This window comes from Helicoverpa zea, chromosome 2 (genome assembly GCF_022581195.2).
Source record: "Helicoverpa zea isolate HzStark_Cry1AcR chromosome 2, ilHelZeax1.1, whole genome shotgun sequence".
Taxonomy (NCBI): domain Eukaryota; kingdom Metazoa; phylum Arthropoda; class Insecta; order Lepidoptera; family Noctuidae; genus Helicoverpa; species Helicoverpa zea.
The window spans coordinates 5,311,059-5,331,721 of record NC_061453.1 but is presented as its reverse complement, the minus strand read 5'-3'; the positions used below and the strand labels follow the sequence as shown (position 1 = coordinate 5,331,721).

The window sequence follows — 20,663 nt, the reverse complement described above, 5'->3', positions numbered from 1 at the left end:
TTATTACACGTTTTCGAACGCAGTTATATTCTTGTCTTAGTGATATGTCTCAAGTATGGCGATTATGTGTATTTAAAGCAATAACATTTGAAGTATGCTCAGTTTTATATATCGGAGGATTTTAGATCTTACTCGTAGTAACATGCAAAAAACTATTATCTGTAATTTTTGTGTTATTTATTTAACTAAAATGACGGCTCAGTCCATTTACTGAGACCATGATTTACATAATTATGTTTTTTTTTTTTAAGAGTTGTCGTTGATTGTGTGGATCAATGGATTTCTTTCAAAATGCTGAATAGTACAATAAAACGACCAAATTAATACTATCATTTATTATGGTAGTAAACCAATAATTTTAACAAAGATTTGTAATGACTGTTTATATATTCGGTAACAATATGTATAACAATAAGTAATCGACTAAATAGTTATATTCATGTATTAGATTATTTATTAATTTTCGAATTATACTTTTGTTATCGTGTGCAAACTTACAATGCTTACTGTATTCTGAACTATAACTATTTGTTGATAATCCAAATAATGTAATATCTATTTAACTTCCAAGTTTATTGTGTCTATAAGGCTAAAAAATAACAAAAAGTATTTGAATAATATAATAGTGATAATAAATAAATTACGTATATTGCCATTATATATGTAAATAAATAAAATGTATATCAGCTTTCATGTTTCATTTTGACGTACCAAATTTAAATTTTCCCGCCGGCATTTATTGCAGCGACATCTTTGGTTAATGCACAGAACTACATCAACCTCAATCGATAGCCACAGATTAATATAAGTAAAATAATTACAAACTTATTATATGTAGAATAAATACTGTTTAGACATATAATAGGTAGGTAACTTGATTCTACAGTCGCCTTGAATTAGTTAATTGTATACTCGTAAGTATATTATAATTATGCTCTCGTAGATAATAATCAACAATCAGGGTAGCTGTCACAATATTGTGTGTCTGATAACATATCTCAGAAGCAAACAAGAGCTGATATTGTTAGTATACATTTTTAAATACATCAACTGAACGTTATAAAAATGGTGAGTAAACTTTTTCCTTTATATATCTTTGACGATTTATTGTTTTACTCACACTTCAATGTTTATAATTCTTGGTTGATGGGGGTATCTGACATGTCATTAATAGAATTAATCAAGAAACGAGTTGTTGTCATGTGATGATAACAATGATCTTGTTTACATACCTACCTACTAGATTTCTAATGCTTTTGAGTTCGCGGGTAAACATAACCTCAAAAGACTGTAATTAATGTAGGTAACTGTTATATAGCAGACATTGTTTTCTCTTTTTTGGCACCCAACAAAACCGGTTCATTTAACATAAAAACCATTTCATTTTTATAGCTCAACGTCAAAAAAAAATGGTATTTTGTGTAAAAACATTCATACCTACATTTTACATAAAGTATCTACTTTTTTTAATAGTCTTATTTTGTCTGTAAATATGCACTGATGAATGATTACGAAGTGATACACTAGAAACATAAAACTTAATAATTGTGTATTTAGCCATTCTATTTTTTAGTTATTACAAGAATTTAATTTACAACACAAACAAACATTTCAGAAATAGAAAATAATTTACCTATTACCAATTACTTGGAACGATTTAGAAGCTTACAATTTTAGAAAACAAATATTTGGATTAACATTACGAATACGTATTAGTCTTCACGACTTCGATTTAATCAACTCAAAGTAAATGTTGTTTATAGTCTAGACGAGTAAGTATTTACTATTCAATAATACCACTCGTATACTATTACCTTGTTGAAGTTAGCAATTGGAAATGTAGAATGTTAGCATAACGACGGTCAGTCGTTATAGAATCCGGAGGTTTTTTCATGTTTAATCAGATCCAAACCTTCGAACCTTTTCACATCATTAGTTACGTACTTATATATTTTTATATTAGTAAATACGTATTTGAAATATTTATTTATCAATGATCATATAAACATACATTGTACTCACCAAATTGGCCAACCTCTTCCTAAAAAGAATATTCTAAGTATATTCAAAAGACAACACCAAAAAGTTTTATCTACAACAAGACCTGTTTTCAAGGCTCCAAACCGGGTCATTATGTACGGATACCTACTATCTGTCTTCGTGTTCCTGGCGAGTCCGGGCAGCACTGCAGTACAAAAGGATCCCCTTTGAGGAGAGATCCGTGGATATTGTGAAGGCAAGACAGCAAAGCACTGAGGAGTACCGAGCCATCAATCCTGCGCAAAAAGTTCCAGCTTTAGTTATAGGTAAGAAAAATAATATGGTGAGTTGAATAATATCTAAATTGTGTCATGTTGGTACTTCAAAGCTTTTTTTGCCAATCTAATAGAGCCATAAAAAATCATGAATCTGTTTCAAAAAATTGCAAAACAACATGAAAAATTCGGATAATAATGCCCGTCAGCGCTTGAAAATACTACAAGCTTTTCGGGTAAGAGTAAGTATAAGTAGTTTTAAGAACAGCTACATTGTAAATATTCCTAAATAATATTATTGCAGACTCACGACCTCCTTACACAAATACCATAGAGCACATAACAGCATCGTAACATCTTTAGTGACACAATGATTTCTTAATAAATTGCCTCAATCATAGACATAATATTAGTAAACAGGACTGCGCATATAAACCCAAAAAACGAGCCGAGTGAAACAGTTAGTACGGAGGCTGTCTGTCCCTTTCTAATAGGGTGACTATGAGATTAAGCTATGTGAGACAAATCCGAATTTGCTAAGATTATTAAACGCAGATTGGTATTGAAGTTTTAACTTACGCAGTTTGTGACCTTAAGATACTTATAAAGGCTTTTAATAATTAGCAGGAATTAGCAGTATAAAAGCAGGAAGATTCGAAGTGAAGACTGTTTTTTTTGTATTTCTACTTCATATATAGACTGCTGAGCCATTTACGTCGCCTTTCTTCATTTTTTGGGAAGCTATAACAATAGTACAACAGTTTTAAAATCCATCACCCATATTTTCACTCATTTCAAGAATTCATGGGCACCCTAGTTGTTTGGTTTACGAAAATGTTATTATTAGCTAACCTGTGGAACGATATATTGCAACCACCATAGGATTCACTTTTACAAGTATAAACACAACACTTTTTCACCATTTAAATAGTTTAAATTGATTTAATACAAAAAATATAAACAAAATTTTAAATGCTGATTACGCGCCAAGAATGTTCAGGGTTACCGCTAGATAAAAAAAAAAAAACAAAATAAAAATTTATGTTGTTTATGTTTTAAGAATAATAATTTATATAAATAATTTATTCGTATAATAAATTAATGCGATTTTTATTAATTTGTTGACTTACAATTGTTAAAATAAGATAAAAATATATGTGATTCAATTGTTTTTTTGGGAAGACAAAACTGTTGATCACAACATTTTTTTATGCTGGCAAGGTGTTAGAAAGAGACAAACAGCCTCCGTTCTAACTATCCCTCTCGGCTCGGATTTGCCTCTGTGTATTATGCAACAAATTTAGTAACTTATTGCGTTGGAATAGAGTTCATTTTCGTAAATATGTATTTTGAGCGTGCGCAATCTTGTTTATTGTATTACATCTATGGCCTCAATACACACGTACTTTGGGACAATGCTGGGTTATGACGTCAGCATATCAATTCAGGGTGTCAAGTACCTAATAATGACAGAGGAATATATAACAGTCACTCCGGAGATGTTCTTCAAATAAGTAGCAGATACCGATGCGTTCGGACTTTTTCGAAGGCCTACATAGGGCTTCGGATCTCTTTTGTGTTTACCTGCTTATAGCTTGTAATAATAAGATAGTTACGTCTATTATAGGTTTCGGGAATATAGGGGTAGTTGACATATCTGGAAGGGTGTCAGTATAACCAATATTTAATTCTGTATGTAGGAACGTGATAGTGGGGTCTGACTGAACTACCTTTCACGTGGTAGGATTGCCTTTCAATCAATCAGTCACGCAATTGGAAGGTTCACGTCGTTCTTTTAATTAACTTTTTTCCTATACCTACTTAAGTACTGACACAAAAAAAAAGAAAAAAATATAATTTACTACCACGTAACCTTAGACGAATTTTATATCAATATCGATATTCTTAATACCTCTTCCTGTTTGTGGGTATAGCATGATTCACCTATAATTGATTAAATATTGCGATATACATGTATATTTTTTTTGTGTGTTTAATGCGTTTTTCTGTGTTTCAACCGCGACCCATAGAATACTTAAATTAAAAGACAAAGAAAAATATTTTCCCGAAAAAAGAAGAAAAAAAACTAAGCTCCTATTACTGCCACCATAAAAATGGCGACGAAATAATATCATATCATAACATTCGCTTTCGCTGTAAATATCTGTGGGCTGATTGTACCATCAACATCCCAACAGGACCAAAAAGTAATTTCCCTCAGGCCAAAGAAATAATAAGTCATTCTTGTAAATATTCCGCTCGCGAATATGATTCAATGACTCGGACATTGAAATATGACTACACATGTGCTTGTTTTCGTTTAGAAATGCCACATGTGTCTTAGACTATCAAAAAAAAACCTAAGAACCTACTTACTATTTAACTATCAAAGAAAAAAACTTTTAAGTTAAACGGTTTTACTTTATGTGCACTGAAAACTAGAAAATAAAAAAAACTGTTAAGTCCTTACCTATAAACCTACGTAGGTGGTCCCGGTCATATTAGACTAAAATAAAAACGTGGGGCCCATTACCTAACTATTGCTGTAGTACTTTCTTCTAGAGGTATAATAGGTGTGGATTGCATCGACTTACTATAATCGTAACTGGAGATTTTGACAATCAATAATCAGCCGTAGCGGCTTCACCAGCGCACGCCGAGCTCATGATCTACCAAAGTATAAAGATATGCTTTGCCATAGGTATGATTTCAGAGGGCCCCACGTTTTTATTTTAGTCTAATATGACCGGGACCACCTACGTAGGTTTATAGGTAAGGACTTAACAGTTTTTTTTATTTTCTAGTTTTCAGTGCACATAAAGTAAAACCGTTTAACTTAAAAGTTTTTTTTACCGATTTTTTATTTTCTAGTTTTTAGTATTTAATGAAAAATGCCTACCGAATATTCCTCATTCTATATATGGGTCAGCAGCGGTGAGGGAGTGCCAGTCTCTTACTGACTAAAAACCGTTGTGTTTCGTCGTAGGCCTTTTATGTACCAGGACCACGGTAACTCTTTCGAACAATCCTGCGGGCCTGGGCCCCGCTGGGGTTGCTGACAGTATTCTACTTGTGTAGCCATTTCATTTGATACCCATATTGAGGGGGTTGTGGAAAAAATATGTAATCCGCCATTTTGTACCGGCGGCCATCTTGGATATACAATGTTATTGATATTACTATATTGTATTGTCATCGGAATTGAAGGTGTGTACCAAAGGAGATGGCCAAATTTTCATAGAAAAAAAAACCCAGAATCGACAGCAATGAAATGGTTACCAATAGGTTCTTTATGATAGACCTTTGATGGTGCCAAAAAATCCAGACTGAAATCCATGGGGTATAGGAGCTATTTCATATTATCGCAAAAATAGGTTATGTTGAATATATGTTGATTTTAAAGATCATTAACATCAAGGGACATAAAAAAGCAAAGTAAACTAACATTATACAAGCCACTAGTAACAACCCCATAGTTTCAGAGTTGGCCTGGTGATTAAAAGGTCTTGTATTTAACCACTCCAGATACGATTAAGCACCGACCTTACCTACTTGGAGAGGTTTCGCAGTTACATGCAACCTTCACAACTGGCTATGAAATGTTTTTGGAGAAATTGTCTTTGAAAATCGCGCCATGTGACATTGTCAAATATAACAAATGACTTAGCAATGTAAAACGGTCCAATCACGAGTAAAAGTAAACTTTTTTGTGAACTAAAATCTTGATCGAAAAAACGTTATAAAAAGAGAACCCCATGGTTTTTAGATGTTTTGAAATACTTTTTAAAATCCACAAATTATACTGAATCCAATCATACATATGAAGTTCCTGTCGACTCTGGGTTTTTTTTTGGCCATCTCCTTTCAGATCAATCTGACAACAGGAAGGTACTTAAATTTGAATTACTAAATTTGACCCAAGAATAATAAATAAATAAAAAAAAAAACAAACAGGGCGAGCTAAATAAAACCGTTTAAAAAAATGGCTAGTTGTCTTCTACGGTTTCTTTTAAAGGCTATGAAAATAACACAAGACAGATCCTATGAAGATCACCATGTTAAACAGATTTACCTAATCCTGAAACTAAACATAAAAATCTCGCGATTGTTCTTATTTTAATTAAATTAGAACCAAACGAACCAGAATTAAAGACGTGTTTTATTTTGAGCTTTTATTTATTACTTTATTCTTTTGCATTTGATATTTCAATATTGTAAAGCTTTTCTTGTTAACAGAACTTGTTTACAAAATAAAAGTACGGATGACGAATCGGGACTAGGCAAAATAAAATATTTTATGGAATGACAAAACGGGACAAGTTTTTTTTAAATTATGGATTACAAATCGCTAAAATGACGAAACGGGCATAACTCTTCTTTTACTCTTCTTAAGTTTCTTGAAGACATATGCATGTATGATAATATGTCGTATTATATCCACGTAATCCGTTCGATAAAAGCACCTAATACTCCAATAATATCCGCTCGATTTGCCGAAAGGGAAATAAGCTGAAAATATTCAGCTTTTCGATACCGCTTCAACGCATTTCGGGATACGATGCGGTGGTAAATTTTAATTAAAAAGAAAATGACTTTTTTATATGTACTTAGTATGTACCTACCTATAAAAAAAGGAGAAGCAATACGCCACTTAATGGCAATTGATAACATTCATAATAAATACAATACCTACCTCTGCCTATACTTAAATATCAACTTATTCTTGAAATTAATATTTTGATAAAAGGTTTATAGCAAAAATATACTTAGTTTAATTGCATTAAGTATCCTAGCTACAAAATAATTAAACACTACAATTTGCCGTGATTATTTTCCATTACGCTCAATTTTGCCAACCATCCAGATGGCATAATTGAGTAATGAACATTCATTCAAACGATATAAATTTTAATTTCCAATCACCTAACAAATTGACTGAACCAAATAGGCGGGAATCTAAAATAGTTACTAAATATTAAATATGATGGAATGGTTCGCAATTGTAACTAGCATTCCCTCCGAAGATTGAAAATCTGAAATTTGTTACAAGTATTAGATACTTATAAAAGTCGGCCGAGGCGGATTCAATTAGTTTGCTGTTAGTAGGTATAACTTTAAAAACATAACATTGTATATTACAGGATAAAACTTTTATCCTATCGCATGAAGCCCTTTTAGGTGTAACTTCAGGGACGGCAATTGACGAGATTAAACGGCGATTTGGACATAACTTGATTTCCAAATTCACTTTCTATGTTACGGGTTTGATCGTATTGACCATACCTACATACTTCTGAAAACTATTTTGTCAACTAAAAGGTCAGTCACGCGTGGACTCACCACAAATACGTACTCCGAATAATCTATGACGAACTCTTTGCATTTTTAAACTTAAAGCTAAAAAAATAAGTTTAAAAATAAAACAGTTCTCCCGCTTGAAAAAGAGGTTAGGAGTCATTGTCTATGACGCGTTCATAATCTAACATGCATCACAATATTAGGTCGCTGAGCGTTCCATGTTTAAACATGCATTCAGTTCAATATTCGCTGATGTCATCGTTGTATCACAATGGCCTCTTGGGCCGATCGAGTGCACTTTGGGCTGCGCTAATAACCACGCCATTAACACGTTTAATAACGCACCCTTCAATCACGATGGAAGGTACTCCGCCACCTCAAATTTGATTTAAGCTGGCGACCGATTGATAGGCTGTCAAAGCAACGGGGTTAATATGATTGTCCCAGATAATCAGCTACCAATAGTAACTTAGTTAGTGCTGTTGTTACTTGTAAAGCATTTTCATGTATATTTATGAGGTACCCACCTACAATCCGAATAAAATAAACATTCTACAAAATATGGAGTATGACATTATAGCGTCTTAAAAAATGGTATTGTAATCAAAACCAGAAAGAAATCCAATATCTTTCGTGCGGATGGAATTAATCTTCAAATGCTTTGTTTGCACTCTGCCGATATTAAATTGAAATGAACTCTCAAAGTATACTTTGTAAGGAGGTCCAGAAACAATTGTTATGCGGCTAGACATTAAATTTATTATCTGTGTCGCGCGGCAATCTCTTTAGTCAGGGATATAAATAGTAATAACAGTATGAATATGGATTACATTTAAAGCGCAAACAATAAACATGTTTTGTTTTCCAGGACAAAAAGCGATATTTCTGTGACAATGGTAAGATAAAACGGTATCTTCGTGTCCTTGAAAAGTTTTGTCTGCCTACTTGTTTATTCCTCATTATTTATATAGGTACCTAATTAAGATCATAAATAGATTAACTGTAACTTATTTATTGGATGATGGAACTTCAATGTGCGACATTTAATTAATGAGAAGAGATAAGTGCAAAGTGCAGAAGATTTACGAAATGTATTTATTTTCGGTGAGAAAATGGTTTGCCTTGCGTTTTCTTTCTTTAGAAATGGAAAGTTTGGAGATAACTTTCCAAAGTCACAAAGAAACAATGTTTAAAATAGTAAGATACTGGGAACTTAGATACTAAAAGCAACAATACCTAGGTACTCTAAAAATAGTGACTATTGTTACTTTTCATTTAACTGATTTATTTATATCTGAAAGTTTTAATCCCATAAAAAGCACTCAGTCGTCCGCAACAGAGGTTTTTATAAACATGGCCAAACTTTTCATGGAACCAAAACCATTTTCAATTGAGGTTTCTATACAAAAAATATAAGAAATTTGTACATTTACAAGGCATTAAACTTCATGATTAACGCTCCTTCTCCGTGTGAGAGGAGGCCTGTGCCCAGCAGAGGGATGATAAAAAGGCTGTAACTATAAACTTCATGCATTGGTACATTGCATGAAGTTTAATGCCTTCTAGCCATCACTCACACAACTAACATTGATAAGTGCAACATTAAGTTAATGTTCGTATCATAGAGAAAACACATTAGCCTTGCTAATCTGCATACCCCTATAATTTGTTATCTCAGTTATAAAAGATCCGTTACACGCTACGAATCGGTTTACCAAAGATTACAGACGATGATAAAATGTAACTTTGCGTTAACAGGAATGTTTTGTACGATCACACAGTGAAAATCAAATCAATTTCGAATTTTATGCGGGTGTGTGTAATGTGAAGTTTGTTTGCAATGTAATCGTTAAAATTACCGCTCCGTTGTGATCGAAACGTATAATGCAATGATTAAGAAATAAATAATAAATTACAAGATCTAATATCAGACGTGACTGGCCACACAAATAAATGGGACCATTAAAGTGCACTCAAAACGCAGACCTAAAACCTTTTTATTTTCTTGGGACCTAAGTGCTGGAGTTTCGTTCCAGGGAGGTCTAAAGCTGCAATATTAAAAATTCAAGCAGTGTCGTCGGTCCGCAGTCCGCTACAATCAAACATCATTTGCGTGCTCGAGGCGACCGACCGTTTGTTTAAGTGGACCGGTCAATAACTCCGCAAATAGCTATTTAATGAATGTGTCGCCACCTAATAACATCGCACATAGAAAAACTCTGACTGAATTGGTAACTATTTGGGTCATTGAATCCTGCAAAGTGCGTCGCCTCCTATTTTACTAAACTCTGCAGAGTTTGTTCAACTTGCGACTGCAAGACAACAGATTGTTAAGGACTGTGAAATATTTAGACGATTGCAAAAACAATTATTGAAACAGCTTCATTATACGAAACAAATTGGAAACCGTTTAGAAACAATTTAATTGAAATTGTTTATGTTCGGTCTGATGTTGCCTCGTTTGATTTGACAAATCACTAGCATTGCCAATAAGCACGAAAAGAAGTTATTTTTCTATGGCTTATGTTTAACTGATCACCAGATATAGTAACAAACAGCAGACAAAAATAGTAAATGATCACCAAAATGAAACTCGCATTTTAATGTAAAACTATCACCAAAGTTTTAACACTTTGCTATCCTATTTGAGTGAAATTACTCCAAAATAAATCATGCGTAAGCCAAAAATAGTAAATGATCACCAAAATTAAACCACCATTTTAAAGTAAGATTATAACCAAAGTTTTTAAATTCTGCTATCCTATTTAAGCAAAATGAGTCCAAAAAAATCATTGTTATCCCAAAAGTAGGAAATGATCACCAAAAGTAGTAAATGATCATCAAAAAAGTTTTTACATCTTGCTATCCTGTTTAAGTAAACTGACTCCAAAAAAATAAGTTCGGCCTGATAAAATAAATGTAATAACATTTTGGGGACCCTTTTCCTGCACTAGCGTGGAAAATTGTCTATTGCATGCCTCTAAACAGTGCGATAAGAGTGTATTGAGAAACACATTCTTCTTCTTCTTTCTCCTGCCCTGTTCCCAATTTTACTTGGCGTCGGCGCAATATGTCATTTTCTTCCATTTTCCCCTGTCACTCGTCATACTGACACTCACGCATGCATTGCAAGCCGGACACATAACTTAATATGGCATCATAATACTTTATTTGGTAATAAGCCTACATTTTATGGCAATCACAGTGACTTATTTAGGCAAAAATAATACATTAATTTGGTCGTCAAGAGTTGGTGATCATTTACTAAATTTGGTGGTCGAATACAATTTAAAGTGAAGTCGTGACTAAAATAGCTGGTACTATTACATTTTTAGACTTTATTTTTCTGGTGTTCAGTAGATATTTCTGGTTGCAAAACTTAGGGTATCAAAGCATTTTATGGTGGTCATTATATTTGTTCCCTTTTTCTATTCTCAACAATTTTGCGAAAAAGTAAAATTAAATTGAAATGCTTGTTTACGTACCTACGATGCAGATGTGAAGCAAATAAAAGTCCTTGCAATCCCATTCTTTTGGAATAGTCGATAACATACCCATTAGGATAGTTGCGAGTAAATAAGAAAAGTAATAAAATTAACATAATGGTTTGAGAAACTACTAAACAAATTGTTAGACACATGTTTTGTATAGCTCCATTATAAGTACGTAAACATCCACTCAAACTTACCCTTTTAGGCACCTACTTATTACTTTTGGCACGCGGAAAACTATTTTATAAAGAATCTTGAGTGCATAGATATAGATACCCATCAAGCGATATGCCCCTACCTATTTATAAAACTAGTTTGCGAGCTAATGTTGACACAACTTATGTATATGTGCTTTCGGGACAGCGATCAAAGCTACTACAGAGAATATCAATCAATCGCCACAGCATAAACAAACGTATCAAAACTGCAGAAGGTTCAAAATGAATCACATCTCGTGTTACTTACGAAAATAATTTACCACTTGGCAAGCTTATTTGCTCGAACTTTCCGCTTCGGGGGATTTGTAAAGTTCGCTTAATTTACCTGCAAATCAAATACAATTAATTGAATTATTTGACTATTCTGGGGATAACTTCGTAATGGGAGGATCAATGAATAGTGGGACCTTTAAGAAATGGTTCTTTAAGCAGATAATCAATCAACTATGTGCGAATCAAATCAGTCTCAATTAAACTGAATAATTATTGTGCCTTAATAAACTGCGCGAAATATTTTCACGTACTCTTTAGTTGCGGCCATCGATTGCTTCAATTCACATCACACCATTTGTCAATTATTGATTATGTTCAGTCAATAGTCAATCAATCGCCATCAATTCGTGTTTATATTGTAATTCCGGCTTTATTGTTATAGGGCAATGAGCCATGTATCGAGCTATGTGTGTATGTATTTGTTCAATTGAAAGTTTCAATTCAGTTTTATTTTTTTTTCACTATTGTAACGTCAACTATGACGTTACAATAGAAAAGCTCTGATCAAAATCATTTCCCTATTCAGAGTTCTTCAAACCTAAAATCCGTCTTTTACATACAGATAATGTGACATTGGTGGAGTCTATGGCTATCTTGCAATATTTGGAGGATACTCGCCCCGAGCCGACCCTCACTCCGAAAACCCCTCTACTAAGGGCCAAGATGACAGAACTTTGTGAGGTTCGTACATAATCTATAAGAAGAGGTAAATATAACATCTAGTAGGTAAACTTAGGTACAAGTGGACCAATTAGTACAACAGTGCCCTTCCATCTTTGATGCGTAAAAAGTAACGAGCTTAGTACAAGAGTCGTGAGAAGACACGAAAGTGGCAAAAGGAACTATATAATTAAAACAAGGTCTCAACATTCAATGTTCGTGGAAATATTCGTATAACATTTATATAGTTTAATTAAAGTGATTTCAAATTGTTAAGAAGTCGGAATGTACCTTTCGTTCCAAAATTGCTTTTTACTAAAAAGGTAAGGTAAGTCTCACACATCAACAAGATTTTGTCATTAAAACATACCGAAAGAAATTCCTGAGTGTGTTGTTGGTTTCAGGCATTATATTGATTCAAAATGAATGATTGAACACACCGAGATATCTTTTAGGTACACTTAGGTACCCAAAAGTCATGAACATATAGGAAGTTTTCGTCAACTTTATTATTCCATAGCTCTACCTTATAGTACTTTATTCGTCTCAATATCAGGACTATAATTTCTAACTTTACTGCGGTGCTGACAAAACATAACCTAATAATAAAAACAGCTAATGGTTTAACTTTCACTAACTGTCCCGTGAATTATTTAATTAATTGAATTTAGGATTCAACCTGTCCGTGTTTAAAGGGTATTCGAGGTGCTAATTTGTCGAGCGACACCCCTTTTGCTTGAAGTTGGCAATTACCGGGAAACTCAAAATTATTTACTTTATATTATTTAATTTCAAAAAAATAGCTTGATTATAAAGACCTTTGTGCAAAAAAAGTTATTCCTAAACTTCGAAATAGGATGCTATCTTTACTTATATGTACCTACTGCTTCTTTACAGATTGTAGTGTCAGGCATTCAGCCTTTACAAAACGTCGGTCTGAGGCCCCACTTTGAGTCCTTACAGAAGTACCAGAAGTTCACGAAATATTGGACTGAACGAGGCTTGCAAACTTTGGAGGACCTGGTTCAAAAGTCAGCAGGAAAATATTGTGTTGGAGACCAGATCACAATGGCTGACATATGTCTCGTACCACAGCTTTATAACGCGGTTAGCAGGTGAGTTTGTCTACATTTTAACATACTTCAACAATAGGAGACGTCGAAAAAAATGGCAACACAAGTGCTTAATTCTGTCAGCGAAAATCATACTTTCCTAAAAGTATACGTCTGCCAAACCTTTCTATAGTCAAGATAAAACAAGCAAGACTTTTATATTCCCTACAATATTTTAACCAAAATGCATTATTACAATTAAAACCGTAATAGGCTGTGGGTAGATTACAGGGTAAAGCTTTAAGCGCACTCCGTCAGTACCGCCACAAATTGCTGTGAGGCACAAAGCTAACAATCTATGTTTTTGTTCCATTAAACTTTTTACCATAGACAATATTTTAACAACTGAGCCTATAAGAGTGTGGACCCAATAAAAAAGTAAAGCACTTTACTTCATATCGTTTCTTTTCGTTTGACTAATCTGTTTAGATTCCATTTATTCGCTTAATTCAAAAGTCCGAAACACAGTTTGCATAAAAGTTTTTGAAAGTTTTTGATTGAAAAGAAACCAAATAGTTTGAGAGTTTTTTTTCTTTTTCAGACATGAACTGGACCTGAGCAAATACCCGACAGTTTCGAAACTCTATCAGACATTGTTAAATGAAAACTTTTTCCAGCAAACACACCCTAAAAAAGTGAAATCAAAAGTTTAAAGGCAAAACAATATTCAAATTACTTATTTTATTTGTATGTATTTTTTTAACTAAAACACTGTGACATGCACAATGTTCTAACAAAATAAAATACACTTCACAAAATATACCTGTATCAATACGGAACTGAATTAAAAACATATTTGATAAATCACGTTAAAGTTTTTTTTTATTTCTACTTGCCTATACTTAGAGGCATAGCTACATCAAGCAAATTAAAAAAAGGTGAAGGTTGTGACGTATAAGGAAGTTCAGGAGTTGGCGCTAGATAGCTGCACCGACGAGAGCTGGGATACGTAGAGGAAGTGTAGTGAATTTAATATGAATAGCACATATCTATTAATAGAACCCTACATACATATATCGTAAGTACATTTGACACCCACCTGTCTTAACAATAAAGTTCAAACACAAAGCAATTACGTTCAGAGCCCTTATGAAACAGTAACACCACTTATTTGAATCGCATTAATTAACATTACACTTATCACGCCCAGCGGAGGTTGGCCTACTTTTAGAAGACAATAAAGGTTAAGGGTTCGAGGCGTCCCTTAACCATTCTGTTCAATCAGAGGGGTTAAATACGGAAGTCGAAGGCATTAGCGTTCCCTATTTAGGCATGCGTGGTAGTCTAAACGATTCTAAATGCTGTAGCAAACATTTTATGTTGGACATTATAATAGCAGTGTTTTAGGTTAATGTCATATTGCCTTCTTGCCCTTATTTTCACCTATTTATTCCATAACACAGCCTGAAGGCATTGGTATCTTTATCTTTTAACTGTACTTAATGTGCAGACAGCCAAACATTAAAAGCAAAAAATTTAACACATATTATAATCGTAAGTATAAAAGCTTTTATGCAAAAAAAACATAAATATTACGCTTACTCCACCGCCCGGTCCTCTAATTTTGTGTTGACTGTCATGAACAGCTACTGGGCTAAACCACTTTACTGCCCACTCACTTGATTCCGAAAATACCAACATAATGAATGGCTCAATCAGGCCCGTCCCTAGATAAACCCAATTAGATCTACATATACTTTCGTGGCTCCATTGTGGGTTCACTACACAGATTTCGACAGGAATACCATCCAGTCATGGAAAACAAAATGACTTACAGAGATGTCATAACGCAAAATCTCCGAAGAAAGAAGCGCGACTAAATGCGGGTGTTCAGAGGACGGAGAATGCTAGTAAGTAGCTGCACCTTTATACGCGTTCTTTGGAACCGGCCCATTGACAGATGCTTGACCTACGAGAAGGCGCCTGACCTACATGCCTTGTGGCATCTCCTTTACTTTTTCCTCTTCCGTGCATCCCGTAATCACGGTACATGTAATAATACAGTATATATAAATATAGTTTACTCCTTTACTCGAGTACGGAGTCTACCCCTACATACCGCATTTTCGTATGTTAACGAGCCATAACATCAGAATAACTACGTCGAATGTGCTTTCTTACAGAGCTTTCTTACATAGTTGTTGGAGTTGTTAAGTCTATGTCACACCGATCGCACCTGGCTATGAATTTCATGAGACAAAAGAATATATCTTTGTGAAAAGGTCTTCCCTGTGGTCTCTTTAGATGTCGTCTCTTTAGACATATGTAGTATAGTCCAGAACTTTGTATATAGACCTAAAAAAAATTAAAAAAACGATATGGATTGAAATAAGTTCAAATGCGAAAACCGGATCGTATTAGATTCTACAGTGGTACCTATGCCATCAGATGTCAGCACTATTATGTTCTATCGCTGTCGCTCCGCTTTCCATGTGACAAAGACTTGATACGTCGCACTGTCATAAATCGTTGAATTACGACTTGCTCTGCATATTTAGGTCACAGCTGCAATAAGAAATATTACGCCTTGTGAATACTAACATGAATTGCCTACATACTACTTAGGTGTTGGCATTTATTCGCAATTATTCTCATCGCATGGACTAAATAATGGTCGCAATAAAATGCTTCAGAACATAAAACTAAATGGGTAAAATTCCAATCAAATATTCAATAGGTGTTTAGATAATGTACACAGTTTGTGGTACGGCCAGTAGAATAGATGCTTATTATATTTTTTAATTGATTCAAATATATTATTTAATTCTAGGAGATTGAAAAAATAAAACGAAGGACTACATTGAACTAATTGTAATACAGTGTATTAGAATTGTTTGTCGTAGGAATGTTGTGCGTTTAATTTAACCAGTGAATATTCAAGTTATAAGTTATAATATACCTATATAAAAAAAATATTTTAAGATGATTTCTAAAATTACTCCGAAAAAGACAAAAACAAAAAAAAACTATTTTAATAAAGGAACCCCTGACTTTATCGATTTATTCCGTACTCTTGCAACTCATAGATTTATGTTCGATATAAAATAACCGAACTCTAATAGGCCATTATACCTATAAACGTATTGTATACAACAAGTATCGTAAATTCCTCCCATTCATTACATCGAACAATTGATCCAAGGTTTCTTCGGTAAAAAGCAATTACGTTGATGCGTAATGTTTTCTGATGAACTCTGTAACTATGCCATGCGTGGCTGACGTCATTTGTTTTAGTCAGTTTTCAGTCAACTGTTAGAATCCATATATTCTTGGGAAACGCATAACGATTCCGTATGAAAAAAAAGATTAATCTAGGGATCGACCGCGATTTTACATAGGTAGCTTAACTTTCATCAAGAGTCTGATACAGCTGCTAAGGATTCATAAAGCTTTTCATTTTCATGGATTTGCTAATGCACATTGTATTAGCCTAAAAAAATGTAGATTTTAAATCACATTTCTAAACCTAAGTCATGCTAAATTATTCTTTAATGCCAAACACGTTCCCTTCTAGATGATGTGACATTTATAAATGAACAAAACCTTTTACTAAGAAAGTGCACGCAATAAAAAATATTTATCTTTTAAATAAAATGGTTTCGCTGAAGCTGATTGAGCTATAAAATTCAAACGGTGGGAATTTCTCGACTGTCACGTTGCACTAATTAAGTTAAAACTTTATATTATATTTTATTTTTTAAACGGAGAATGCTAACAGTTATAAATTATTTTTATTTTGGAGATAATCGGTTGTATTTAATATTCTTAACTGACCCGACTTTTTCTTCACATAATGTGAATATGTTTATTTTTAAAAGTATCGATATATTACATACATAGAAGTGGACACGTTTTACGAGTCTAGCATAATCGTGCTTGAAAAGTTTTATTCGAAATTTATTTTAAAATCATAAAAAAATGTAGGTAATTTTCTAAATGTAATTCAGGCGTAAAATCTCAATTTTTTAAAAGCACTTTAAAATCGAGTGTGGTCACTTTAGTGAACTGATTGTAATGCACTCAAAGATTACAGGCATTACAATCTGTTACTTATCGACGTATTGTATGATAATAGTAGTACTTTTATAATAGTTATTAGTACAAAATGGAATAATAAATATCTCCGAATGTCCAGAGCCCAAACAGACATCAGGAAAACTTTTACATTACCAGAGTTCAGATAAATATGATTAAGGGAATAAAAAATTGGCAAAAAATACGTAGGTACACCTACCAGAACCCATAATTAGTTCAATTAAATACTACTAAGTTCTTCTCCATTCAGAGAAGAATACAAACACAGCTACTCATAATGAAAAGATGGGTCAAGGATAAGTTGTAGCCCATAGCCGATGTTACTTTGATTTTCCTCACATGGGCAACAGGGGACTTGTTAAATTTTATGTGTGCAACAATCGACAATGTTGTGTTAGCGGTGGGTGTTATGGCGTGAATCCTAATCTATACTATATAACCTTTTGTAGATAGGTGAGTAAGAAGTTAATGTAGGTAATATTTCTTACATATATGTATAACACATTTTAGCTAGGACCAAACGACGAAAGGACGAAACTGAAAATACAGGGTGGGTCAACAGATGTGTCCAGAAGTGTATTTTTCAGTTTACATTGACTGTCGTAAAGAAAGACATGAAGTCTTAATGAAGGATAGAGCGAAGTGGAAGAAGATACGGAAAGCGGACATCGTCACAAGTCGGGATAAACGCTAAAAAGAAGAAGATATTTTTCAATTTACAGCTCTGATTTGAAGTTGCTTCTTTATGTGAATGTATTCTCTGGAACTACCAAGTTGACTCAGAAATACATGTATACAGGAAGGAATATAGGTATTGAAAGGTACTGTTATCCTGAAAAAAATAAAAAAAATGTGAATACAATATGTATCTGTATAGCGCGATAAATGAAACAAAAAGCCTTAAATCAAACAAAATACAAGCAAAATTCCTTCAGCCTATCTTTCACAGCAGTGTCTACAAACTACGTACAACTCGAACTATGCGAGGAAAGTTCGTTAAGACTAAGTTCCGTGACAACTACACGTACCAACTAGTTGTTCGTCGCACCTCCTGTGTAATGAGGCTAACTTCTACTCTTTGTTCTGTTGTCACATGTCACCGGGATAATTATCTTAAGTGGGTGGTACGAGTACAAAGACCGACGGCTTATGCGGCAGATAAATTAAATTCTGCTTGGATTTATGAGGTTTGACTCAGGGTCAGAGTTGTGATTTTCATTTGGTGTTATAATACCTTCTTGTTGGGAAAACTGTTGTGTCCAATCTTATAGTCCCCAGGCCGGCGAACAAATTTTTTTTTGATACATATACATTTAAGACTTTGTGAGTGCCTTCCTTACGATGAGTCCGACAAACTTTTCGAATGCGCAAATTTTGGTGCCGCTGCGTTTTTTAATGCTTGACTCCTGAAATTGTCGATATGACGTCACTATGGCTCTTCGTACATACACGTTTCATCTTTTGAGATTCGTTTAATAAAGTTAACTAGAGAATGGTGGTCAACTTGTCCGATAAAGATCGTGCTGCGTTTGGAGTGTCCACCATCCTGAAAATGTCGATATGACATCACTATGACTCTTCGTACATACCTGTTTCATTTTTTGAGATTCGTTTAATAAAATTAACTAGAAAATGGTGGTCAACTTGTCCGATAAAGATCGTGCTGCGTTTGGAGTGTCCACCATCCTGAAAATGTCGGTATGACGTCACTACGACTCTTCGTACATACCTGTTTCATTTTTTGAGATTTGTTTAATAAAGTTAACTAGAAAATTGTGGTAAGCTTGTCCGACAAAGATCATGCTGCATATGGAGTGTCCACCGTCCGGAAAATATAGATATATTTTAAGATTTGGTATAAAGTACTGACAATTGGTGTGAAGTATGTTAATAGTAAATGTTGCATTTAGAAAGTCGTTTCGAATGATATATGTATCATTACTACAGGAGGGATTTATTAACTTGAAAACACCTATCGATAAAATAATCTTATATAAGCTCTAGCTTCTGAAATACTAACAATTCGCCGAAGTTTTTTTAATATGAAATGTTGCATTTAAAAACGTCTTTTGAATGATGTATAACTGATTACTAGAGATGTGATTTATTTAATTGAAAACATCTATCAATAATTATAATTTTAAATAAGCTCTAGCTTCTAAACTACTAACAATTTGTCGGAAGTATGTTAACACGAAATGTTTCATTTGGAAAGGTTTTTCAAATAATATATAATTTGTTACTAAAGAAGTAATGAATTAGCTTGACAGAACCTACCGATAATATATTCTTAGAAAAGCTCTAGCTTTTAAAGTACTAACAATTTGTCGGAGTTATGCTTATACAACCTTGCGCTTAAAAAGATCTTTTGATTGAAATATGGCTCATAACTTCAAGTGAGATGTTATTCCTTAACACAATGTAAAGTATCAATAATATGCCTTAGGTCAGTTATGTCTTCCAAAATACTAAGATAAGGTAAGTGGTATGTTAAGACGGAATATAGCGCTTAAAAAGATCTTTCGATTGACATATGGTTCATACCTAGAGGTGGAACATTATTCCCTAACATAGTAAAACCTATCGATAATACGCCTTATTTAGGCTATATCTTCTAAAATACTAAGAATTGATAAGTGGTATGTTGAGACAAAATGTTGCGCTTAAAAAGACCTTTTGATTGATATATAGTCCATTAATAGATGTGGGATATTATTCCTTAACATAATATAAACTATCAACAATACGTCTTAGTCAGGCTACTTTTTCTAAAATAGTAATTAAAATTGGTAAGTAGTGTGCCAATTTATTATACTTAAATAATGCACGTGTATATTTAAGTCAGAAAGAATAAACTTCTTCCAATTGTAATATTTTTTTCTCATTTTCTTGTCGAACTGACTATTTGACTCACTACATTTGTCGGACAAGTCGATATTTGCAATAAGAATAGTATTATCTATCATTGTTGTATTTGTCCGACATGTATGTATGGGGAGACACAGTGACGTCATATCGACATGTTTCGGATGGTGGACACTCCAAACGCAGCATGATCTTTATCGGACAAGATGACCACAATTTTCTAGTTAACTTTATTAAACAAACCTCAAAAAATGAAACGTGTATGTACGAAGAGTCGTAGTGACGTCATACCGACATTTTCAGGATGGTGGACACTCCAAACGCAGCACGATCTTTATCGGACAAGTTGACCACCATTCTCTAGTTAACTTTATTAAACGAATCTCAAAAGATGAAACGTGTATGTACGAAGAGCCATAGTGACGTCATATCGACAATTTCAGGAGTCAAGCATTA

The 20,663-nt window shown here is 33.6% G+C and overlaps 1 protein-coding gene across 1 annotated transcript; it reads left to right on the top strand.

The window, feature by feature from the left end:
• Positions 1–44: 44 nt before the first annotated feature.
• Positions 45–14,114, top strand: LOC124644594 (probable maleylacetoacetate isomerase 1). The gene is given in 6 exon segments (XM_047184078.1): positions 45–53; positions 2,116–2,145; positions 2,147–2,306; positions 12,098–12,216; positions 13,093–13,310; positions 13,849–14,114. Coding segments are annotated over 6 exon segments (648 nt in total). The 3' UTR covers positions 13,961–14,114.
• The last annotated feature ends 6,549 nt before the right edge of the window (positions 14,115–20,663 follow it).